General features: G+C 45.3%; 1 protein-coding gene across 1 annotated transcript in view; it reads right to left on the bottom strand.

Moving 5' to 3' along the window:
- Positions 1 to 1,795: 1,795 nt before the first annotated feature.
- The window catches only part of LOC120999352 (nuclear RNA export factor 1-like), a 63,363-nt gene continuing 39,363 nt past the window's right edge, over positions 1,796 to 25,795 (bottom strand). The window contains exons 11-21 of the mRNA XM_040430220.1: positions 25,620 to 25,675; positions 24,546 to 24,653; positions 17,007 to 17,068; positions 16,150 to 16,265; positions 14,917 to 14,959; positions 11,798 to 11,873; positions 9,807 to 9,989; positions 5,796 to 5,856; positions 3,181 to 3,781; positions 2,616 to 2,617; positions 1,796 to 1,884 (exon numbers count right to left, since the gene is read on the bottom strand). Coding sequence (XP_040286154.1) covers positions 3,716 to 3,781; positions 5,796 to 5,856; positions 9,807 to 9,989; positions 11,798 to 11,873; positions 14,917 to 14,959; positions 16,150 to 16,265; positions 17,007 to 17,068; positions 24,546 to 24,653; positions 25,620 to 25,675 — 771 coding nt within the window. The 3' untranslated portion in view covers positions 1,796 to 1,884; positions 2,616 to 2,617; positions 3,181 to 3,715. The remainder of the gene's footprint in view (positions 1,885 to 2,615; positions 2,618 to 3,180; positions 3,782 to 5,795; positions 5,857 to 9,806; positions 9,990 to 11,797; positions 11,874 to 14,916; positions 14,960 to 16,149; positions 16,266 to 17,006; positions 17,069 to 24,545; positions 24,654 to 25,619; positions 25,676 to 25,795) is intronic.

Here is a 25,795-nt window from a genome sequence, read left to right as displayed (position 1 = left end):
GTAAATGAGGTCCAAAGTGCCCAGCAGGGCGTCACCAACTATTTAACCTCTAGCATTACCCCCCCTTGCGCTTTCCACTCTGCTCCTCTTAGACATCACTATTTCCCTTCACCTTTCCCGCCGCATCAGCCGGCGCCTCACTGAAAACTTGCACAGGCGTAGAGCGTAAATGTGCCTGCGCAGTGCCTTCCCTGCACTGGGCATTGGACTCGCTGTAGGTAGGTACAGTGCATGCGGGCACATATGAACATGGGACCGACACAGATGTCTTCAGCTGCCAAGCGCACATGTAACAGGTCAGCCAGTGTCATAGGGACAAAACTGCTGACAGATGCCCTTTAAAGAGGAGCTATCAGCATGATCAACCTATTAAACGTGCTTTTGTCTGTATGTTCAAGAGTTGCAGAGATAACAGCATTTTATCCATATGCAAATGCGCCAGGAGGCGGGGCTGAACCCTTGGAGCACTAGTTTTGTAACACCCCCTGGGCTCTGCACACTCCCCCTCCCCTTGATTGACAGGGCTTCACATGCTGAGGGCAAAGCGGTGTCCTACAATCTACATATCATACACTCACTATGTACTACAGCTTCACCACACCCAGATCTGTTCAGAAAGCGAATCTACATATCACTGCTTTATTCACAAGCACAACATATGATTATAAAGACACCAGAAATACGTGTTACCTGATAGCATAGGAAAACTATCCCTCTCTGTGTGTTATTCCTATAGCTTAGTACCTGGTTTTGTATATAGAAATCCAACCTAGAAGTCCCATTCTGTCATTTCTTTTTTCCTCTCTCATTCAACCTGTAAGAAAAGGCTAAATAATATATAATCATACAATAGGCCAATAAAAGGCCTCACTATATTGAAAATTAAGTTTGTTTTATTTCCTTAGAATTTGATCATTTGCATATGAATAAAATGCTGATATCTCTGCAGCTCTTTACCATACAGATAAAAGAAAGGTATTGTTTTAATCATCATGATCAACCCTACCAGCCAGTATGCCTGGTTTAATAGGGTTGATCCTGGTGCCTCTTTTGAAACAGACGGTCAGAAAATGGATGCAAAATGGCCATGAAAATATGACGACAGTGTATCTAGTTTTTAATGGCATTTTTTTTTTTTCTTCACTGTCATGTGAATGTAGCCTAAGCAAGCGAAAAAGTGGTGAAAAGGGCACTGAAGAGCAGCATTTCTGCATGGATTGATTTACATTTAGGGCTCATGCACATGGCCATTGCAGTTTTTGCACTCTGTAAAACACAGTCCATGTGCGTTATGCATTTTCCAGAACGGAAGTCGGCCCCAATGTCCGTAATGTGGACAAGAATAGGACATGTTCTATATTTTTGCAGCCCATTGAAGTAAATGGGTCTGATCCAATCCACATTTTTTTTCCAATAAAGGAATTCAAGAGGGGCCTGGATGTGTTTCTGGAGTGTAATAATATTACAGGCTATAGCTACTAGAGAGGGGTCGTTGATCCAGGGAGTTATTCTGATTGGAGTCGGGAAGGAATTTTTTATTCCCCTAACGTGGGGAAAATTGGCTTCTACCTCTCCGTTTTTTTTTTGCCTTCCTCTGGATCAACTTGCAGGATGACCGGCCGAACTGGATGGACAAATGTCTTTTTTCGGCCTTATGTACTATGTTACTTGTGTGTGCATGAGCTCTAATGGTGAGCATTAATCCAGATACTTTAAGGATAATCGGTTCTCAAGCGGAGGACTGCATCGGGCACGCTTTCAACAGTGAAGGTAGGTAAAAAATATTTACTGGGGTCACTGGTTGTCAATATGACGACACCAGTATGGGAAAACCACCACTGCTGGGTCTTGTGTGCTGTATGCCCCCTGCAGGTATTTTCTTTTCTTTTTCGGCGGGTAGATCTGAGTAGAAACTCGCAGACCCATTCACATAAATGGGTCCGCGATCCCTCCGTTCCGCAAAAAGATAGAGCATGTTCTATCTTTTTGCGGAGGAACGGAACGCCAGAAAGCGCTTCCGTTCTGCATCTGCGGATTTGCAGACCCATTGAAATGAATGAGTCTGCATCCATGATGCGGAATGCACACAGACCGGTGCCCGTGTATTGTGGATCCGCAAATGCAACGAGCCCTAAAGTAGTAAAAAATAAAAAAGTTTTCCAAGAAGTATTCCATTATAAGTCGCTCTTTAGCCTCTTGCGGGGAGCAGTCAGGCCGGCGCGCGCACTCTCCACCCCATGCTCAAATCTCCTCTCCTGATTGGGCAGGCTAGCACGCTCTCCACTATGTCGTGATGCGCACAGTGTCAGAATGTAGTACGTGGAGGCGCGCACTATTCCTAAGACTGTGCGCATCAGGTCACAGTGGAGAGCAGCAACGGTGCCCAATTAAGAGAGGTAGGCGATTTTACTTTACATTTTAGAACTGAGCATTGGGGGTCTGACCTGAGCATGGGGCGTCTAAGTACTGAGGGACTGACATTGGGAGTCCGATTTGTGCTGTCTGATCTGAGCATTGGGGGTCTGATGACGATTGGGGGTCTGCTAAAAACATTTTTTTTCTTAGTTTTCTCCGCTAAAACCTAGGTGCGTCTTATAGGGCAACAATATGGTGACTCCTGTGTAAATTTATAGCTTGGTGCTCCTGGTAGTCATACGTTTTTTATTTTTCCCCCGGCTCTTTGTGTCAGTAAGGCCTCATGCACACGACCGTGCCGTTTTTTTTTGCGGTCCGCAAAAAACAGAAGCTTCCCGTGTGCCTTCCGCAATTTGCAGAACGGGCGGCCCATTGTAGACATGCCTATTCTTGTCCGCAAAACGGACAAGGATAGGACATGCTATATTTTTTTTTGCGGGGCCTCGGAACAGAGCAACGGATGCGGACAGCACACGGAGTGCTGTCCGCATCTTTTGCGGCCCCATTGAAGTGAATGGGTCCGCATCCGAGCCGCAAAAACTGTGGCTCGGATGCGGATCAGAACTACGGTAGTGTACATGAGGCCTTAGATTGGCCACCCATGCCTTAAAGGAACACTCCAGTCAAACCTTCTTACCTGTATTATGCCCAGTGCAGAGCCTGAGGGGGTGGAGCATGACAAGGGGAGACGCCATAGAAAGAATCCCTGCTATGTTCCTTCCCGCCCCGGTGGCAGACCCTCTTTAGGCGCACAAGTCATGTGACCGCCTCCAATACACAACAGCATCCCAGGAATCCAGTAACAGAACATTTCCTTTAATGGCTGTTTTATAATAATAATAATTATAATAATAATACAAAAGTGAACGTTCACACTGAAGCCTTAAAACCCTATTGCACATTAAACAGTATTTTCTCCATACAAAACAATTTCCTTCTCACATATGAACTCAACAGAACGGTGCAGATTCTCTGCAGAACCTTAGGCGCCATTCAGACGGTCAAAATGGGGCTGCATTTTGTATTCCGTCCGGCTGAAGTGACCCGATCACCGCAGAACCACATGGTGATCTAAGTTTGGTACAACTGAACCTCGGGGGTGGAGTTTAGTCTTGCAGCCATACAGATGCTAAATTGCAGCCCTATTGTGGTCGTCTGACTGGCCTCTTAACAAGACACAACAAGAGACAAACAAATGGACATGAACACTGAAGTCTCTGCTCCAGGAACAGAGGAATATATTAAATCTCCTCCATATAATCAGAGCCCTGCTCCGTGGGGGAGTTGCACTTCTAGAAAGTTATGCAAGCACGTCAGCCGCCATCTCCTCCACCTCAAAGGCCTCCTGCGGTATAGCGCCTTGGTTCTTTAAATGAAAAAAAAAAATAATATAATAATTACAGTTAGAAAAACAAGCTATACATTCGCTTACAAAAAAGAACACGCCTGTAAAAACTGGACCCACATGATGGACCGGGTGTTGCATACCAAAACGTGTTAAGCTACTTTCACACCAGCGTTTTTGCTGGATCCGTCAAGGATCAGCAAAAACACTTCCGTCATGATAATACAACCGTCTGCATCTGTTCTGAACAGATCCGGTTGTATTATCTTTTAAATCCCCATTGACTTACATTGTGAGCCATGACATATCAGTCTTGCTCTGCACCACATTGCTTGCAGCGTTATTCTGTCCGCAATGGGGACGCAACCAAACGCATTCTGGTGCATTCCGTTTCGTTCAGTTCCCATTGACAATTAATGGGGACAAAACGGAAGCGTTTTCCCCTGCTATTGAGATCCTGTGACGGATCTCAATAACGGAAAGGGAAAGCGCAAGTGTGAAAGCAGGCTTATATACTGGTGACAAATACTCATAAAGGAGTTTTTCGGGTGTTTAATATTGAGGACCTATCCTCAGGACCTGAAAAGGCCCGTGAGCGCCACAGGCTCCTTGCAGCTCACCAAGCACAGCGCCGTACATTGTATAGTGGCTGTTCTTGGTACTGCAGCTCAGGCCCATTCACTTGAATGCGACTGAGCTGCACCTAGGCCAGTGATGGCTAACCTCCGGCACTCCAGCTGTGGTGAAACTACGACTCCCAGCATGCTCCGTTCATTTCTAAGGACTCCGGAGAACAGCCAAGCAAGTGTGCATCTTGGGAGTTGTAGTTTTACCACACCTGGAGTGCCGGAGGTGAGCCATCACAGCTGATCGGTGGGGGGTGACCGGTGTCGGACCCCCGCCGATCAGATATTGATGGTAGTTTTATGGAATTGAAACTTAAATGGCTGGAGAATATGGATGTGATGAAGGAGGTGGTGGTTTTACTCTGCCCAGGACCCCCCTCTACGAGCCAGAACAGAGAGCTAATCTAGGTGATCAGGGCTGTATGTTACATTGTGCACAACGATCTTCAATTAGTTCTTCTACAACAATTTAATAGACATTGGGGGAATTTATCATATGGGTTCTCTTAGTTTTCTGCTCTACAAAAGTTGCAAATTTTTACGCAAGCCATATCTGAACCCAAATTTGTGACCTTATTAAGATTATGGCCGTCAGGGCACATTCACACATCCATGCGGATCCCAAGCTTTCGACGGACAATATACGGATACTCCACGAGGCGGTCCTTGATTATGCCGTGCTGACGCAGGCGCATGACCCGCTACAAACTGATACACTGTAACAAGCCCCACAGCTGCGTCAGTGAACAGACTGTGAGCTCCAATGGGCACAGGTAACGTATATACAGCGAGACGTGTGGGGCTATCAGAATTAGTCAATTAAAATACATAAAAAGGAGCAGGACCGGGTTTTCTTTGTATATAAAGCATGCATGCTTCAGGTTGCTTTCAGCAAGCAGAGATCTTGAAAATGGCGAGTAACCAGAACAAAGTCTATTAGTAAGCTGGAGAACGTTCCCCTATACCCAGTCTATAGAGAATATTCATACCCAGAACTGCCGAACACACATTATAGGCTTATGGGGTAGTGGCCGCAAAGCCGCCACACTGAAAAATATGGAAAAGGGGGTCTGCAGAAATTCCCCCCCGCTGGCACTAATTTAGGTGACACTAGAGGAGCTGTACCCTCTGGACCAAGCCTTTTTATGGTGCAGGTTCCCAGGAGATACATGTATGATCCAGTGGTTCTTCAGGGTGAGGACTGATATTTACAGCAGCGATCTGCTCTGGCCAGTAGAGGGCAGCACTGATCTGAGGAACCCCCTCCCTCTCCGTTTCTAACCCTTGATAGGACACATAGCAGAGAACCGTCCTTTATCGTTAGACTTCACAGACTCTGCAGGTTGAAGCTTTTCCTCTCTGTTCAGTGGAGACAGTCAGCAAGTAGACAGGTTAGTAAAGTCATATACCTTCAGGAGATTAAATGTTTCCTTTGCTTTCTGAATATCCCAGTTGTTGTCCTCAAGACATCTGTACAGAAAAGAGCAAAACACCTCACACATGGCTTGTCGGAGACATGGGACACAAGGTCGCTTCCTGCCATGTTCTCCCAGGTGCAGTGGTGTCGTGCAGACCTTGTGCATATCAGTACATGTAAAGACAATATTTCCAGGTATGATATATATATATGCAGGTCTTTTTGGAGATCTAGGGTACAATGGGGGGACACAGGACCCTATTCTTCTTACGGATATGTCAAAATTGTCAGGCTACCCCACTAAATACACTTCTATTTACCTGCAGCCTCCACTAGGGGGAGCTCCCTGTGCACAAATTGATACCCACATGCAGTGAGCTCCCCCTAGTGGTGGTATGCCCGTTTTATCATTTACCTCTGTGGCTGGGCTCATTCTTTTATTAGGGGGTCTGCAGCCTTAATGGAGCAAACAGAGCTGAGCACAGGCAAACCCTCAACTGTGAGAAGTATCAGGGTTGCACAGGTTTTCAATCTTATATATAAGGCAGGATGTTCCAATTTACTGACAGCAAGCAGATATCTTGAGAAAAGGCTATGGACACCTTTGGGGGCATTTTATATTGCATTTTACTGATTTTGGGCTAAAAATAATTTCTTCAATTGGTCTTTGTTAAAAATGTTCAGCCGTTTCTGCGTTACAGGGTTAAAAATCAGTCTGTGTGGCTCTGATCTCTGATCACCTGACCTCAAACACTCATTATAACTAAACGCCTATCAATCGGATAAGAAGGCTTAAATAAGTGTTTATGAGGGCAAGAGATAAGAGCTACACATGAGCCGTCAGATGACAGGATTCAAAGAAAACGGAAACTGACAGCCTGCAAACAGATACAAATATAATGGCTCCACCTGTTAAGGCACTGGATTCGGTGCACCGCTAGTGGACTACCCCTATGTCCATAAATGTCGTAATAGATTTATAATTGGTAAACCAACCGGCACTCGATCACCGGGAACTGTATAAAAAAAAACGAGATTTTTGTGAACTCACCTGTAAAATCTCTTTCTCGCGTAGTTCATTGGGGGACACAGGACCGTGGGTATAGCTGCTTGCTGCCACTAGGAGGCGATACTAGGCTGAAAAGTGATAACTCCTCCCCTGCCGGCTATACCCCCTCCAGCCTGGAGAGAGCATTTCAGTTTGTGCCCAAGGAATAAGAGTAGGAGAAAAAAACCATACAGTAAACAACCAATAACTGACCAACGCCAGTCGTATTGAACCAGAACTGAGGACCATACTGGTCCACCAACCGCCAATATTTGCGGCAAACAGAACACTGGGTGGGAGCTGTGTCCCCCAATGAACTACGCGAGAAAGAGATTTTACAGGTGAGATCACAAAAATCTCGTTTTCTCGCTCGTATCATTGGGGGACACAGGACCGTGGGACGTCCTATAGCAGTCCACGGGGAGGGAAACAAATCACACGCCCATGGAGAAAAAACGCCCTTGAGGATGCGTAATCCGCTGCCGCCTGCAAGACCTTGCTGCTTGGAGCAGCAACAGTCGATGTCTAGGAAAGCCCCCAGTAAAACTCAGTGAACTTGCCGGAAGACCAAGACACTGCCTTCTAGAAGCAATGCCTGGAGTAGATGAACCTGGTCGGGCAGGCCATAACTCCGCTAGGAAGTAACTGTCAGGCAGACATGCCTGGAAAAACATCCCATTGGAAGTCGTCAACTATGACAAGGACCTCCAAGAGAACCAGGTAATAGTCCGTACAGCAGAACGCGCTAGATACGGACCAGCAAATCTCAGAGGCCAAATTAGATGGCTGATGGAGAGCCCGCCCTTAAAAATACGAGAGAGAACGAAGAGCAAACTATGTCTGAGATGACCTGGAAAGCGGCGACTACCTTCTGCAAGAAAGAAGATACTGGGTGGAGCACTGTCTGATGCAAATGACAAAGGACAAATGGACGTACAAGAAGACGCTATCAACTCGGAAAGCCGCCGGATGGAGGATCCCGCCACCCGGAATGCCGCCTTCCTAGAAATAAAAAGGAGAAGAAGAAGTCCCAGAGGGAGGGCTTGTTTGTCCCTGAAACGCCTCCAGCGATCTACAGATCGTTGGGACGAAGCCGGTTGCAGGCCACAACTGTGGAAGCGGAACCAAAATCCAGGTTCGCAGGATCCTCCTCTGGGTAAAAGAACACCCCTTAGGAAGTGGTAAATTGGTAGACTAATGCCCCTAGAGCCATCGGGCTTGTGGGGAGACTTCTAGCAAGAGAAGCTGCTTGAGAAACTACTGAGAATTTTTTTTTTCCTGAGCCAGGCGTGCCCAACTGCAGGTCAAAGAACCAATACCTCGGATAAAGGTAGAAGCAAAATAAACGATGTGAGCATCACCGGTGATGGAAAGCCCCATAAGTGACATATATTGACTATACGTAGACACTGCCCGGAAGGGCAGATGACCAAGATAAGACAATACTCTCCGTGGAAAAAAATAGATTCTGGATTCCGTAGCTATACAACCCATTGCTACTGGTCGAGTAGACCGAAGGGAAAGATGGTCAGCAATCCAGCTAGAGGAAGGAGCGGAAAGAAAAGGGTGTTCCATTCCAGGAACGAAACCCCTACCAGTGGTGGCAAGGTGTGACAGACACCCGCTCAGCCCGGCGTGGGGGGACCCACATAAAAATATACAGATGACAAAAAAAACTGTCTGAACATCTGAATATTTAAATATTTTTTAACAATTATGAACATTGATTTACAATAATAATCACGGACACTGATTCTTTTCATACTAATCATCCCTATTGATTTATGAACGCTCGGACTCCAATATTTTTATAATCATGATTATTGAATAGGAATACAAAAGGATTCAATTATTGACATAATTTGGGACATTTTCTTGGGAGGGATATTGTATGTGCGTTTTATTGATATATATACTTCTGGAAGTTCAAATGAAATAAGAGTGGTATTAATGACATATTTTTCTTTTGGATTCCACAGTACATAGGTGTTGGATGGTATGGATTCCTGCACTTCTCAGCTACACCAGCCATACTGAGTGGGACAGGAAAACCACCATATCCAACCACTCATGTGTGATTTTGTGATATAGGAGATATATGGTATACAAAGGATAAAGAATCAGTGCTGCATCCTCGTAATTGTATAACTACTGCTGAAGCAGATGAGAAAGTAGCAATTTATATGTTGGTTTTATTTGTATTTCATTTGAGTGTAATAAATATTTTTTGAGACAGTTCCCGGTGATCGAGTGCCTGTTGGTTTTTAACCCTGTAACTAAGGCTACTTTCACACTTGCGTTCGGGGTTCCGCTTGTGAGCTCCGTCTGAGGGCTCTCACAAGCGGCCCCGAACGGATGCGGATCCGCTCAGAATGCCTCGGTCTGGCACCGTTTGACCTCCGTTCTGCTCAGCTTGCAGCGTTCGGGTGTCCGCCTGGCCGTGCGGAGCCAAACGGATCCGTCCAGACTTACAATGTAGACACCAGACGGATCCGCTCCGAACGCAAGTGTGAAAGTAGCCTTAGAAACGGCTGAACACTCTTAACAAAGACCAAATAAAAAAAATGATTTTAGCCCAAAAAAAGTAAAATGCAATCATTAAAAAAAATGTCCCCGAAGGTGTCCACAGCCTTTAAACTATGCTCTATGTACAGGATAGGGGATAAGTGCCTGATCGGTTTGTGGGGGGCTGGAGGTCTGACTGCTGGAACAGCGACCGATTGAGGACAGGAGTCCGGTATCCTCCCATGTGCACTACCGCTCCATTCACTTTCTATGGGACTGTCTTAGATAGCTAGCGCTCAGATATAATCTGGAGACAAGTTAAATCACAAAAATGTGAAAATAAAAAGTAAAGCTACCTGCCTTGAAAAAAAGATGCAAAAAAAACTGCATAAAAAAAATATAAAGTTCTACCCGACCAATCAGCACGAGCAGAAGATCCTCCACACTCACTTGAGAGCCCAGTCACGTTTCATCCCCGTGTATTTAGAGAAGGCACTGACGGCGTCAGCAGAGGCCGGGGGCAGGGTTTGATCACAGACCGCCAGGACGGACTTGGAGGCTACACACGAAGACGTTTCTTGCGGATCGACGTATGAATCGAGTATAACCATCTGATCGTTTAATATCTGAGCTCTGAAAAAAAAAGACAAAAAGAGGGAATCAAATGACTGAAACCACCAGGATTCTACATGTACACCGGATTTCAGGAAGCTCTTTCAAGATCTCTGCTTGCTGTCATGCAATTGTGCTGCTTTATTTTAACGTCATTTTTATTTTACTATTTTCTTATTTTTATTTATAACCAGAAAAATGCAAAAAAAGGAAGAATGTTTTTCATGTTTTTTTTGTTAAACAGCAAAAACTTGACACTAAAATTTTGTTTTCTTATGTCCCCTTTCCATAATGATTTTGATATATGGGACGCCTGACTCATGGTTTCTGGGGGCGGGGCTATTGATTTTTTATACTTTGTACATTTGGGGGACATTCAACTTTACATTTATTTCTGATTTCCCCTGTAACTGGGGCTACAGGGGAAATACAGCCCCCAGAGCATATGTACAGGGCTGTACTACATCTCCCCAGAGCTTATCAGGGTCTGATAACACCCAGCAGCTCTCGCAGACTCCCGACCCCTGGTGATCACATGACCACTGGGATCGGAGCAGGAAGTGGCACTGCTGCTTCCTGATATCTATACACAGCGCTCGTTGTGGCGTATAGCATGGCGTATAGAGCGATGGAGAAGGCAGGGATGGTCTTCTCTATGGGGAGCCCTGCTGTCACTGACAGCCGATCCCCCATTCCAGCAGCAATGAAGAACTACCGCCCGGACATTTATAGCCTACGTGCGGTCGGGATCTGGTTAAGGGCTCATGCACGCCAACGTATTTTCTCTCCGTGTCCAGAAGTTACTCCGTGTGCATTCTGTTTCCATATGTCCGTTCTGCAATAAAAATAGAACATGTCCTATTAGGGACAAGGATAGGACCGTTCTATCAGGGGACAGCTGTTCCGTTCCGCATAATACGGAATGCACGCGGATGTCATCTGTATTTTTTGCGGACCACAAAATATATACGGTCTTGTGCAAGAGCCTTAAAGCTTTTTTTTTTTTTTTATGTCCTCCTCCCACAGCCAGACCTGTGAAGAGATCTATACTTACCTACTCTCTGCCACTACATTTAGGCTCTGAATCCCGGGCTGTCTTCACTAGCCTTCTGGTCCTCGCATGTAAACATCACGCACTGACAGAGTCAGGTGCGCTGCTGCAGCCCATGACTGGCCTCAGTGGTGATGTGTCCCTAAGGGCAGTGACTTGTGCAAAACCTGGACAACCCCTTTAAGTTTCAGTGTGTAACACATTAAACAACTCCATAATCAGTTTTGATGGAAAATGTCCAGTTTTGTGTATGCAGCTCCTATGCACACTTGTGTCTCCATGGTTACAGACTACAAACAAACCCTGTGCATTATACCCTGCGGTTAAACTCCGCTATTGTACACCCTACTTCTACTTACACACATCTGGTTACGCTAACAAGAAGTAGAGGGAAAACAGAAGTGAGAAGAGCATGACTGCAGGGTCAGACTACACAGGGATTGTATGTAGTCTGTTACCATGGAGACACAGGTCTGCAAAGAAAATCTTTTACAAATTTTTTATTTTTTTTTACAATGTTACTTCACTTTAGATGCGTTGTAGTAAATGGTCGCACCGGTGGACGTATCCTCCGAGTACAACCTGCAGTTTGTAAACGAGAATGACCAAGGAACGGAATGTAACAGCAGATGTATATGACATTCAGGTTATGCGGAAAGTTGGGTGACAAGTCCCATGGAGGAACAGTGGCTCCTATGGGTTGTTGTACCTCAGCAGAAGATAAATGTCTGACTGGAATAGCACAAGACGCCACATGAACAGGGGTCTTTTCTCATACCTGTCTTCTGAGGCTGGGACGATGATGAAGGTTCTTCTGAAGAGGATGAAGAGGGTCTTCTGGGAGCTCACGTCTACTGTCAGGAGAAAGTCAGTCCATAGACACGTATTATTTTTTTAAGTTAAAAGCTCTATTTATAATATAGAGATTATAGGCTATAGACAGATTTGCGGGCATTGGTTATTACTTAAATCCATGTATTTTTTGTCTGAAAAGCACCTCTGCAATAAGTTTTGTTAACAATTTTGCACCGTTTGGCTTCTGCAGCTTCTGCGTTTCACAGTACATGGCAGCTGCAGAAAGCGTTCACCGTAAAATCCATCAGACTAGCTTATCTGACACTTGGTCTCCAGAGTCTCCCTCTACTAAATTATCTTCTAAACTAATTTATTCCCACATCAGACTTTAACCCCTTCCCGACCGCCCACTGGGTATATACATCTTATCTGCACATGCCCCGTGAAGATAGACACAATGGGGACCCTGAGGAGAAGACAGGAGAGGTTTATTACCGCTTCTGCCATCTCCTGTGCTGGGAGGACTGCTCTGCACGAGCACAGGGGGGAGAGCAGGAAGCAGCAGAGCCGCTTCCTCTGTTAGTCCCGGCAGTCACGTCTGGGGCAGGAGCTGAGCTCCAGGGTCTAAGGAGACCCCGATCAGCTTTGCCTGTGTGTCATGTCATGTGTGGGCTGTTTTCCCTTAAAACTGGGGCTCCTGTAGATGCCCCAGTTACAGTGGAAAAAGTTTTAAAAAAAAGTTTAAAAAAGTCTGTCCTTCAGAGGTCTTTTAAATGGAGGGGACAGTTGCTAATAGAAACCGTCACCATAGTCGCTCCGTTCGCTCAAACCTATACATGTTAGATATGAAAACGCAAAAATTATTTTGCTAGTCAAGCAAATAAAAAAGCTAGGGTCACTAAACCACCACGTACACAAAATCACAAAAAGTTCCGTGGACATTCAGGCCTTTTTTGGGCCCGGTCATGAAAGGGTTAACCAGGGCTATGGAGTCGGTAAGCCAAATGTCACCTCTGCTTTTCCATGAATCTTTCATAAATGGCTTGTGTATAATAATTAGTACTAACACGTGTTCTGTAGTAAAATCGTGGCTTTTATAATGTGTTTTTGAACATTATGTCATATTCTATTTTGAAGTCAGATTTGGAGTCACCTGATTTCACTATGAATGGCTTTTTGCAACTGCAACGTGTGGGGAGGTATCAGATGAGGTCAGAGATGTATGGAGAGGACAGGTTCTGGACTGGAGATTACATGTGGGGGTATCAGGAGATGAGGTCAGAAATGTATGGAAGAGGACAGGTTGTGGACTGGAGATTACATGTGGGGAGGTATCAGGAGATGAGGTCAGAGATGTATGGAGAGGACAGGTTGTGGACTGGAGATTACATGTGGGGAGGTATCAGGAGATGAGGTCAGAGATGTATGGAGAGGACAGGTTGTGCACTGGAGATTACATGTAGGGAGGTATCAGGAGAGGAGGTCAGAGATGTATGGAGGGGACAGGTTGTGGACTGGAGATTACATGTGGGGGGCATCAGGAGATGAGGTCAGAGATGTATGGAGGGGACAGGTTGTGGACTGGATATTACATGTGGGGGGTATCAGGAGATGAGGTCAGAGATGTATGGAGGGGACAGGTTGTGGACTGGAGATTACATGTGAGGGGTATCAGGAGATGAGGTCAGAGATGTATGGAGAGGACAGGTTGCGGACTGGAGATTACATGTGGGGAGGTATCAGGAGATGAGGTCAGAGATGTATGGAGAGGACAGGTTGTGGACTGGAGATTACATGTAGGGAGGTATCAGGAGAGGAGGTCAGAGATGTATGGAGGGGACAGGTTGTGGACTGGAGATTACATGTGGGGAGGTATCAGGAGATGAGGTCAGAGATGTATGGAGAGGACAGGTTGTGGACTGGAGATTACATGTGGGGAGGTATCAGGAGATGAGGTCTGAGATGTATGGAGAGGACAGGTTGTGGACTGGAGATTACATGTGAGGGTATCAGGAGATGAGGTCAGAGATGTATGGAGGGGACAGGTTGTGGACTGGAGATTACATGTAGGGAGGTATCAGGAGATGAGGTCAGACATTTATGGAGAGGACAGGTTGTGGACTGGAGATTACATGTGGGGGTATCAGGAGATGAGGTCAGAGATGTATGGAGAGGACAGGTTGTAGACTGGAGATTACATGTGGGGGGTATCAGGAGATGAGGTCAGAGATGTATGGAGAGGACAGGTTGTGGACTGGAGATTACATGTGGGGAGGTATCAGGAGATGAGGTCAGAGATGTATGGAGGGGACAGGTTGTGGACTGGAGATTACATGTGGGGAGGTATCAGGAGATGAGGTCAGAGATGTATGGAGAGGACAGGTTGTGGACTGGAGATTACATGTGGGGGTATCAGGAGATGAGGTCAGAGATGTATGGAGAGGACAGGTTGTGGACTGGAGATTACATGTGGGGAGGTATCAGGAGATGAGGTCAGAGATGTATGGAGGGGACAGGTTGTGGACTGGAGATTACATGTGGGGAGGTATCAGGAGAGGAGGTCAGAGATGTATGGAGGGGACAGGTTGTGGACTGGAGATTACATGTGGGGGGTATCAGGAGATGAGGTCAGAGATGTATGGAGAGGACAGGTTGTGGACTGGAGATTACATGTGGGGGTATCAGGAGATGAGGTCAGAGATGTACGGAGGGGACAAGTTGTGGACTGGAGATTCTGCACAGCAGGGAGGTACTATCTGGGTCAGAGGTAAATAGGAGTGTCATAAGCAAGCACCTGGCAGTTTCAATTCCTTGACATTTCTGCTTGTTGTCAGTGAATCAGAACATTCTTGAAAAAGACAACCTCATCACGTCCAACAAACACAGCAGCACAGCTGTTAACAATAGGCAGCTGATAAACTGTAACAGACTCTCAGCTGTGTGAGCAGGCCACGCCTGGGATATGTTTTCAGCCCGATTCCATTTGCCGATGCTTTTGTAGCCTGCCCGATCCGGCTGATGTACTGAGAGAAGAGGCATCCGAGGTCTTCTGCAGCCACTTACACATTGTTAGTTACTGAACATTTGCGGACAAAAACTCACCTTCCTTAAATTTTCCTTCAACGGTGAAACACATGAGAGACGTCTGAGGAGAGAACCAGTGGATAATATACATGAAACGTGTCAGCAGTGAAGGGCAAGAGTCTAAAGACAGCCTACATTCATACACAGAGCCCGGAACCTCCTCCGTACACCTCACACCTTTCATGTCATGTTCACACACAGGAGATGCACATTCTGCAGAACATTTCAATCTTTGTTCCCACCCTTTGACCCCTTAAATGCCACAATCACTAACAACTGCAGCATCTAAGGGGATTGAAAGAGGAAGGAGGTCCCTGTGGACACCCCATCAGCTCCCCATGACTCAATGGCACTTATGGGTTAGCTGGAAAGTGTAATACTGACAGGCATTAATGCTTTTACGATTCCCAACAACACTCCCCTCCCCCCCCCTCCCCCATCAGCTGTTTGAAGAGGCCTCTTCCTAGGTCAAGGACATAACGGTCATTGGTCTCATGGCCTATGTGCACAGCCACTATACAATAGCTTTGGCCATCGAAAAATGTAAAAAATAAAAATAAAAATTATATATATTTATATATATATATATATATATATATATATATATATTTATATATGATTAGTCTTTGTATGCAGCAATGCAAAAAATTTTTTTTTTTGGTGCAATAAAATGTGCAAGAGCACAAAAAAAATACAAGAAAACTATACATAAAAATGCTTAAAAAAATAATGGGAAAATAAATTGAAAAAAAGGTTGGTCTTCAAGGAGTTAAATGGGATATAATGTAAGGTTACAATGACAGCGGGGTTCCTCCAATGATGAGAGCTGGTCACAGGGCTTCCATGTCGAATCACTGTTCTAGTTACATTACGCTTACGCATTCATTTGACTGATGCCTCCGGCGATGCCTCAGACGTGCAGCTGTATGCCATGATGTGCCAACATTTTTAAAAAGAGAAAGTATAGCGACATGTATCAGCCCGGCAGATGCCAGATTTATTATCGTTTGCCTTTGTTATCCCAAACACAATGTGAATGTGAAGTACTCCGATTCCGCAGATGCCAGGCTATCCTTCTCCCCGGATTACAACACTCTCTAACATGTTCTCTGGAATTCAGACGCGTCTCAGTAGAGGACTTTGCAGTCAGGGGTGAGAACAGTAATCTCACCCGAGGAAATTCCAAAAAAAAAACTCCTGCGCTGAGATGAGAATTGGACATCGTCCCAGCGGAGAGAACGTGAGACTTACAGTCTGGAAACTGACATCCAGCGTCATGGACGGCAGGTCGTGCTCGGTTTTCGGGAGATTGCAGAGAAAGCCGACCACCTGCAACCCGTTATACTTTATCAGCCGGCGCCTCAGGTCTAGACAATAAAATGAAAGGTTAATAAAGTGGTAAATAATAATACATTCATAATAAATACATAACATAAATAGATAATATATAAATTGATACATAATATACAGATGAGAGATGAATAATTGTCTCTAATAACAGTATCCCTCTAATAAATGACAGTAACTATAACAAATTATAAATTTAAACTGCAAAAAACAATATCAATATCAGATTTGGGGGTCTGACCCTAGAACACCCCAATAATCAGCTGCAGTGACCCACAGAGAGGGCTCAGAGTGCCGCCACTGGCACACGTGCCATAGGTTCGCCCCCACTGTTCTAGAGTGTGCAGGGCTGGGAGCAGACAGCGCCGTACACTGTGTAGTGGTTGTGCCCGGTACTGGAGCTCAGCAACTATTCATGTGAATCAGAGCTGAGCTGCAGTATGCTGGTGCCAGAAACCATGCAGTTTACAGAGCCTTTTGCCTCCGCTTTGTACACTGTATAGTTTTCAGCCCCCTCCTGAAATAGCTCAGGATAGGTCATCAATATCGGATCAGTGGGGGTCTGACACCTGAATATCTGTAGCCCTTTAAATAAAAAAATAAAATCAAATATGATCCTGGATGGGGGAGAAAGGAGGTCACCCACAGGGTGCAGCAACAAGCACTAAGCAAGGCTCACTTAACTTTCCTGAATTGCACATCAATCTATAGGAATTTTTCCCAGCAGGACGCATGAGCATGGCCTATATACATGTCCATACCTGGTCTCTTCACTCGGAGGAGGTTCCGGTTCTCTTTCCAGTACTCTTTCATCTGACTAAAGCTGAACACAGACAGACGGAGCTCAGTTACAGCGCTGATCCAGTTACAACTACACCCCCCCCAACACACTATATTCTGCTGACTGGGGGGTATCAGATCAGAACCCCCACCAATCACACCTGATCATATGTGTAAATTCCTTGAAAACCCTTTAAAGCAGCGGTCCCCAACCGCCGGGCCGCGGCCCAGGACCGGGCCGTGGAGGATTGTTAGCCGGGCCGCGGCGATCAGGGCCGTCTTTAACTCTGTACTAATGAAGCGCTTCCATTATGTAAGCGCTTCATTAGTACAGAAGGACCAGGGAGCGGTGAAGGATCTGTACTCACCGCTTCCTGGTCCACGGCTCGGCTATCGGCTGTGCAGGGCTGCGCACAGTGTGAGGTCTCTCTGTGACCTCACGCTGTGCGCCGCTATACACAGCCAGAGCCGACAGCAGAATGAAGAGGATCGCGATGGTGACCAGGAGCAGGAGAGGTAAGTGTTTTTTTTATTTTATTTTATTTGCACTGGGGGCTCAAGGCTGACCTGGGGGACATGGGGCTGGCATGAGGGGCTAATGGGGGGCTTATGACTGACATGAGGGGCTAATGGGGGGCTTATGGCTGACATGAGGGGCTAATGGGGACCTATGGCTGACATGAGGGGCTAATGGGGGCTTATGGCTGACATGAAGGGCTAATGGGGGGCTTATGGCTGACATGAGGGGCTAATGGGGGGCTTATGGCTGACATGAGGGGCTAATGGCTGACATGAGGGGCTAATGGGGGGCTTATGGCTGACATGAGGGGCCAATGGGGGGCTTATGGCTGACATGAGGGGCCAATGGGGGGCTTATGGCTGGCATGAGGGGCCAATGGGGGGCTTATGGCTGGCATGAGGGGCTAATGGGGGGGGCTTATGGCTGGCATGAGGGGCTAATGGGGGGGGCTTATGGCTGACATGAGGGGCTAATGGGGGGGGGCTTATGGCTGACATGAGGGGCTAATGGCTGACATGAGGGGCTAATGGGGGGCTTATGGCTGACATGAGGGGCTAATGGGGGCTTATGGCTGACATGAGGGGCTAATGGGGGCTTATGGCTGGCATGAGGGGCCAATGGGGGGCTTATGGCTGGCATGAGGGGCCAATGGGGGGCTTATGGCTGGCATGAGGGGCCAATGGGGGGCTTATGGCTGGCATGAGGGGCCAATGGGGGGCTTATGGCTGGCATGAGGGGCTAATGGGGGGGCTTATGGCTGACATGAGGGGCTAATGGGGGCTTATGGCTGACATGAGGGGCCAATGGGGGGCTTATGGCTGGCATGAGGGGCCAATGGGGGGCTTATGGCTGGCATGAGGGGACAATGGGGGGCTTATGGCTGGCATGAGGGGCCAATGGGGGGCTTATGGCTGGCATGAGGGGCCAATGGGGGGCTTATGGCTGGCATGAGGGGCCAATGGCGGGGTTTATGGCTGGCATGAGGGGCTAATGGGGGGGGCTTATGGCTGACATGAGGGGCTAATGGGGGGGCTTATGGCTGACATGAGGGGCTTATGGCTGACATTGGGGCTAATGGGGGCTTATGGCTGACATGAGGGGCTAATGGGGGTTTATGGCTGAGATTGGGGGGTTTATGGCTGAGATTGGGGGGTTTATGGCTGACATTGGGGGGGTTTATGGCTGACATTGGGGGGGTTTATGGCTGACATTGGGGGGGTTTATGGCTGACATTGGGGGCTGATAGATGGCTAAAGGTTTGGGGGTTGATCTGAGCCATTGGGGGTCTGATCTGAGGTCTGATTGCTGGTCTGACCTGAGGTGTAATGAAAAATATTTTTTTCTTATTGTTCTCCTCTAAAACTAGGTGCATCTTATAGGGCGAAAAATACGGACCAGTGCAGCAGAGACCAGTGCAGCAGAGACCAGTGCAGCAGAGACCAGTGCAGCAGAGACCATAGTCAGTTTATATAGTCATTATATAGTGTTATATATTTTAATATGCACCTTGTGTTTTGTTATGCGCGTGAATCAGTCAGCCCCGCCCACCCCAGAACCCCCCCCCCCCCCCCGACCCGGTCCCTGGGAAATTTGTCCTGCATGAAACCGGTCCTTTGTGCAAAAAAGGTTGGGGACCACTGCTTTAAAGAGTTCTGCAACTTTTTAATGTACTATGTGTTTCCATTTTCTAGAACTCTGCAGCTTGTCAGCGAATAGGAACATTTTTGTTTACATCCAGGGGCTGATACAAATGCACAGTATGTTACAATGTGCAAGTTTTTTTTTCAGCCTCTGGAGGTAAACAGGAAAGTTTTCGCTCACCAACAGCAAGCAGGGATCTTAAAGGGGTTGTCTGGGTTCAGAGCTGAACCCGGACATACCTCCATTTTCACCCATCAGACCCCCTGACTTGAGCATCGGAGCAGTTCATGCTCCGATGCTCTCCTTTGCCCTGCGTTAAATCGCGCAGGGCAAAGGCATTTTTAGGAGTGTTGTGCATTCTCATCAGTATACAATTTTGTCTAATGATTTTATAGCCAAAATGATTGCTCATTGCCTTTAAGAATAAAATCAGCTTGAACCAAAGTTCTGTTATGTGGCTGAAGAAGCCAAGATGAGTTCATGGCAAGTTCAGTTTATATAAGAATAATTGTGAACATGAACGGACATTGTATTTTAAAAATTATTGCTAAAGATATGGGTTTATCTATGGGGAGTACACCAGCTTCCTCAGACATGTTTGTCTGAAGGGAACAATGTTGTTTCATGGATAAGCCATGACGAAATAAGAACTCATATCCTTAAGGCACACCTGCTGTATGAGGTTCAATTCACATATTCATAATTATATTATATATATATATTTCTGTATGGTATATTTAGTTTTACAACATATTTTAACCAATAATTCGTATAATGTGTCATTTATGTGTAACAATGTATCGATTTATATATATATATATTATACCATGTATGTGTCTATTAGAATGTATCCTGTAGAAGATACAGAAACACTGAAGTAATATTCTGGTAATTGGATTTCTGAGAAGAGTTAAATGTTATTTCATCCATGTAGATAAGTAAAGTATACAAGTCCCGATGCCGAGTATCAAGGCCGTTATAAATCGTTATCAATTAACATATATTCAAAAAGATAGGAGAAGACAATGACTCCAACAAGTCTAGGTTATAGGTAATTAAAAGTGTCAGGAAAAGACCTTCCTTAAAGTATAACTGTCGTATTTTTTTTTTTTTGGAGTATTGGATTGTGGGGATTAATATCACCTTGGTGGCCCTATTTCAATTTTTCATTGTGTATTCAATTACCCCTTAATTCCATAGTTTTGTCCCCTGTACTGCCTACTTTTACCTGTGCTTAAAATAGAGTTGCTAGGCATGGTCCTTCATAGAAGGACGGAGGACGCTGCGTGCAAGGTCCGATTACTGACAGCCAGGGACTGTAAGTAAATAAAGCCAGGTCCTCCCCAGCAGCTGATATCAGTGCCTGGGCTGTGTGCACTTCTCCCTGTCCCTGCGCTTGGCAGACGCTCCCTCACTCAGCAGAGCTGGAGAAGTAGAGTCGAAGCAGCGCAGAGCAGGGAAGGGAGATCTGCCTTCTGCTCAGTGTATAAATGAAAGCAACATGTGGTAAGAGGACCCCTTTGTGCTGCAGGAGATTAACCCTTTAGGGGGGAGGGCTCTAGTTACTGACACTTTTGGGGGGCTATTGTTACTGGCTAGTGAGGGCAGGCGGGATTAGCCTCAGGGTGAGGGCAGTGGCGGCCATCTTAACTGAATAGTGAGATTGCAGTTTTATGCAGACTGGTTGCTAAGGGCTGAATCTTATTAAATACGGGGTAAGTCAGTCTAATAGTAACTGATTCTGGAATATCATGTTATTAGTAACTACATATATGAAAATTGAAATTAGGGTCTAAGTGTGACAGTTATCCTTTAATGATGTATATTGAAGAGGTTAAGAAGGTCATGTGAACATATTATTAGGTATTTAGAATTAATGTTTAAGGTTGTGATATTCATCTGCAGTACCACAGTGCCATCTGGAGGCAGATGGACAAGATTATATTATTTTATCATTTGTTTTATACCATGTCAAGGGTTAATATGACATCATTGTGCTATTAGCATGCAAATACACCCACCTTACCTGATTGGAAATCCCTAATCTAAAGGGGAGGATTCTTAGATAAGGTGGGGAATAATTACTCATGTGCAGGGTATCAAGAGATGATCCGTCCATTCAATCAAGAAAAAAAAGAAAACTCAGAAAGAAGACTATACCAGAAGAAACTTGGATAATTTTTTTGGACTACTAGGAAAGTTCTTGAGAACTGGTCCCATCTGAACTCTGTCTATCTTTGACCCGGTAACGTATATTGTGTTTACTGCTAGTGGTATTAATAAGATATTTCTCTCGGTATATAGCCAAGAGTCCCCATACTGTGGGAATATATAGTGTTAGGTGCCTCCATAATGCTGATTATTCTCTTAGCAAAGATGCATATTGTTAATGGAAGATCTGACATTATTTGAAAAGAGGACTAAACCCTTGGAAAGTTATTTTCCATAGTCTGATTGCTGAGCTGAATATTTTATCATATTAATATCATATATTTTTGATTGGTCATAGGAAAACAGAGTCAAGGGATAACATTTATTTTCCTGTATAATCCGTGTTTTATTGTTATAGCCTGTTTGATGAACAGAAGATCCTAAGTTTCTCTTGGTATATAAATTATTGGTCTGTTTGTTAAATGTATGACACTGGTTGTCATAAATAACTAAGTCAGTGTTTCCCAACCAGTGTGCCTCCAGCTGTTGCAAAACTACAACTCCCAGAATGCCTGGACAGCCTTTGGCTGTGCGGGCATGCTGGGAGTTGTAGTTTTGCAACAGCTGGAGGCACACTGGTTGGGAAACACTGAACTAAGTTATACTGTGCTGGTGAGATAGGGGTGTGTTAGCACCACCACTCGATAAAAGAACTTAGAGGCGTTTATGTCCGCCTGAAGGATCATATATATTTTTATTTTATATATATATATATATATATATATATATAGAAGAAAAGTCCAGCGGGAGCACCACCAGGAGTCGGGTGCAAAATCCACAGAGGCAGCGGCAATACCCCAACAATATGGCTTGAAAAAGATAGGACTGCACTCCAGATAAAGTGAAAAATCAGTGGAGTTTTATTCACCCATAACTTTGGCAACTTAGCGACGTTTCGGCTCACAAGAGCCTTCTTCCAGCCTAGCTGGAAGAAGGCTCTTGTGAGCCGAAACGTCGCTAAGTTGCCAAAGTTATGGGTGAATAAAACTCCACTGATTTTTCACTTTATCTGGAGTGCAGTCCTATCTTTTTCAAGCTATATATATATATATATATATATATATATATATATATCCATTTACAGTACAGACCAAAAGTTTGGACACACCTTCTCATTCAAAGAGTTTTCTTTATTTTCATGACTATGAAAATTGTAGATTCACACTGAAGGCATAAAAACTATGAATTAACACATGTGGAATTTTATACATAACAAACAAGTGTGAAACAACTGAAAATATGTCATATTCTAGGTTCTTCAAAGTAGCCACCTTTTGCTTTGATTACTGCTTTGCACACTCTTGGCATTCTCTTGATGAGCTTCAAGAGGTAGTCCCCTGAAATGGTCTTCACAGGTGTGCCCTGTCAGGTTTAATAAGTGGGATTTCTTGCCTTATAAATGGGGTTGGGACCATCAGTGGCGTTGAGGAGAAGTCAGGTGGATACACAGCTGATAGTCCTACTGAATAGACTGTTAGAATTTGTATTATGGCAAGAAAAAAGCAGCTAAGTAAAGAAAAACGAGTGGCCATCATTACTTTAAGAAATGAAGGTCAGTCAGTCAGCCGAAAAATTGGGAAAACTTTGAAAGTAAGGGCTATTTGACCATGAAGGAGAGTGATGGGGTGCTGCGCCAGATGACCTGGCCTCCACAGTCAGCGGACCTGAACCCAATCGAGATGGTTTGGGGTGAGCTGGACCGCAGAGTGAAGGCAAAAGGGCCAACAAGTGCTAAGCATCTCTGGGAACTCCTTCAAGACTGTTGGAAGGCCATTTCAGGTGACTACCTCTTGAAGCTCATCAAGAGAATGCCAAGAGTGTGCAAAGCAGTAATCAAAGCAAAAGGTGGCTACTTTGAAGAACCTAGAATATGACATATTTTCAGTTGTTTCACACTTGTTTGTTATGTATATAATTCCACATGTGTTAATTCATAGTTTTGATGCCTTCATAGTCGTGAAAATAAAGAAAACTCTTTGAATGAGAAGGTGTGTCCAAACTTTTGGTCTGTACTGTATATGTGTGTATATATATATATATATATATATATATTTTCATCTTCTCTTTTATATGAAGATTCTTTTTATATAGAAGATATACGACAGGAGTTCCAGTGATGTATCTAGGCTCTCCATGGGGCTGCCAGGAAGCCCGGTGACTTCACCAGCACTGATGGGCGGGATTTAGCGCTGCCCTAGCCAGTAAACCGGCGTTGACGTCACCGAACACACTGCCAGGCGGAAGCTTCTGCCCGGCAGTGTGTTATGATAAACAAAAAGAGCCCGTGCCCTGCGCGATCTAACGCAGGGCAAGGGAGCGCATCGGAGCACGAGATGCTCCAATGCTAGCCTCAGGGGGGCTGCCTAGGTGAAAATAAGGGTATGTCCGTGTTCAGCTCTGAACCCGGACAAACCCTTTAAGAACGGGGAGGAAATGTAAAACAATGTAAATTGGACGGATGAAGAACTTAAGGACCCTTTACACGGGCCGACAATTGAACAGACCATCGCTTACCAACGTTACTAGTAACGCTGGTTAGCGATGATCTGGCGGTGTAAATGCACCGCTGATTAACCGATCGGGTAATTGTATCTTTTGTGCCGCACAAATGATCATCGTTTCCCAGTGGCAGATCGTGCTGTGTAAATATGATCTGCTGCTGGGAATCAACAAGACGTTATGGGGAAGAGCGATGGCAAAAGCAATCGCTCCTCCCCATACTGTGGAGGAGATCGCTGTATGTAAATGCATCGGTCTCCTTCGCTAGTGAATGTTTCCTTCCGGACAATCTGCTAGGTAGTTATCCCGTGTAATGGAACCATTAGAATTAGAGCAGCATGGGGCCCCCAAAGTGAACGCTATGGGACTTGTAAAAATAGGTGGCTGTGTTCAAAAGTCCCATAGTGGTGAATGGAAGGTGGCCGTGCATGCGCAGCTTGCTCTCTGTTCACTTCGTGGCCCCACTCCAGAGATAGAATAGGGTCCCAGAGGTAGGACCAACGCCTTCCTTACATTTACTGCATGTCTTATTGATATGCCATAAATGTCCCAGATGGGAATACCCTTTTAAGCAACGGGCCCTATTGTAAACAGACGTCATGCCTTTACCACAGAGGTCACCCACACCCAAGTTACCCACAACACCCACCAGGCTTTTGGATAGACGACGTGGGGTAAACTAAAAGAGCAGCAGGCGTTCTCGTGATACAGGGGAAGGAGGGTCTTGCGCTCCCCAGAATCGTACAGTGTGAAGAACCTGGAAAGAGGAGGAATAACAAGAAATAACGTCAGTAAGCTGCAGTATAAGGACTTGGAAATACGTACAGACTACTGAAATAAATACAAAGCAATCAGAACTATGGATGACATCACCAAATTGAGTGATGAGAAATAAAATAGCTGGAAAGTGAGCAAAACAAGTAATCTATGAGGTCGCCAAAAAAGGCTAGGCTCTGGTCACATCTGCATTATGGCTTCTGTTCACGATGGGAGCCACAGTGCTTCGCTGGATTCATGGAAAGACCATACAAACTACCCGGCTGACTTATTATAAAGGCTCACTCAGAAGACCATAGGATTTTGCGTTTCGCAAATTGGGGATCTGCAAAACACAGATACCATCCAGTGTGTGTGCACATGGCCGCCACTACCATAGAAAATGCCTATTCTCGCCCGCAATTGCATGCTCTCCAATTGCTGTCCACCTCTTTTGCGGCCCCATTGAAATGAATGGGTCCGCACCCGTTCCGCAGAATTCTGGAACGGATGCGGACTCATTCATACTGTCGTGTGAATGAGCCCTAAGGGTTAGTCAGGGTCTGACCTATAATAAGCAGTGAAATTAAGAAGCTATTTATCTTGTGCGTGCTGCACATTGTCGTAGTGCCTGTCAGTAAAAAGGGTTCTTAAAGAATATAAAAATAAATAAAAATAAATGATATTTCCAGATGCTGCCAGCCTATGGCAAAAAGTTTTTCCTGAAGCAGGACTTATGATTGAGTTCAATGGGCTCTGTATATATTCGGGTGCAGTGAGCTCCCTCTAGTGGTGGCTTTTTAACTCCATGGCTGAAAAAAAAAGCAAGGGATTTGGATCTCTGTGTCAGAATCAGCACCGACCCCCTATGACATAGCGAAAATCTTCGTTCTTACACATCCTGCCCATGAATCGATATCATGCAACACCCCGGTGATCAATTCATATCAGGATGCATGTGACTTACTGGTGCAGAAACTTTGCCAAGTAAGATTTGATCTCGTCGCTAACAAAAAAGCTTCCCTAGAAGATAAAATATATCGCATTAAAAGAAAAATCACAAAGGCATCACGGAAATACTGTAATGGTAGCTCCTATATCTGTAATCCATACTGAGTCCATTATAGTCTGTACTCTAATCAC

The sequence above is a fragment of the Bufo bufo genome, chromosome 4, assembly GCF_905171765.1.
Source record: "Bufo bufo chromosome 4, aBufBuf1.1, whole genome shotgun sequence".
In the NCBI taxonomy this organism is placed as follows: Eukaryota; Metazoa; Chordata; class Amphibia; order Anura; family Bufonidae; genus Bufo; species Bufo bufo.
The sequence above is the reverse complement of the archived record's forward strand: the minus strand, read 5'-3'. Positions and strand labels throughout refer to the sequence as shown.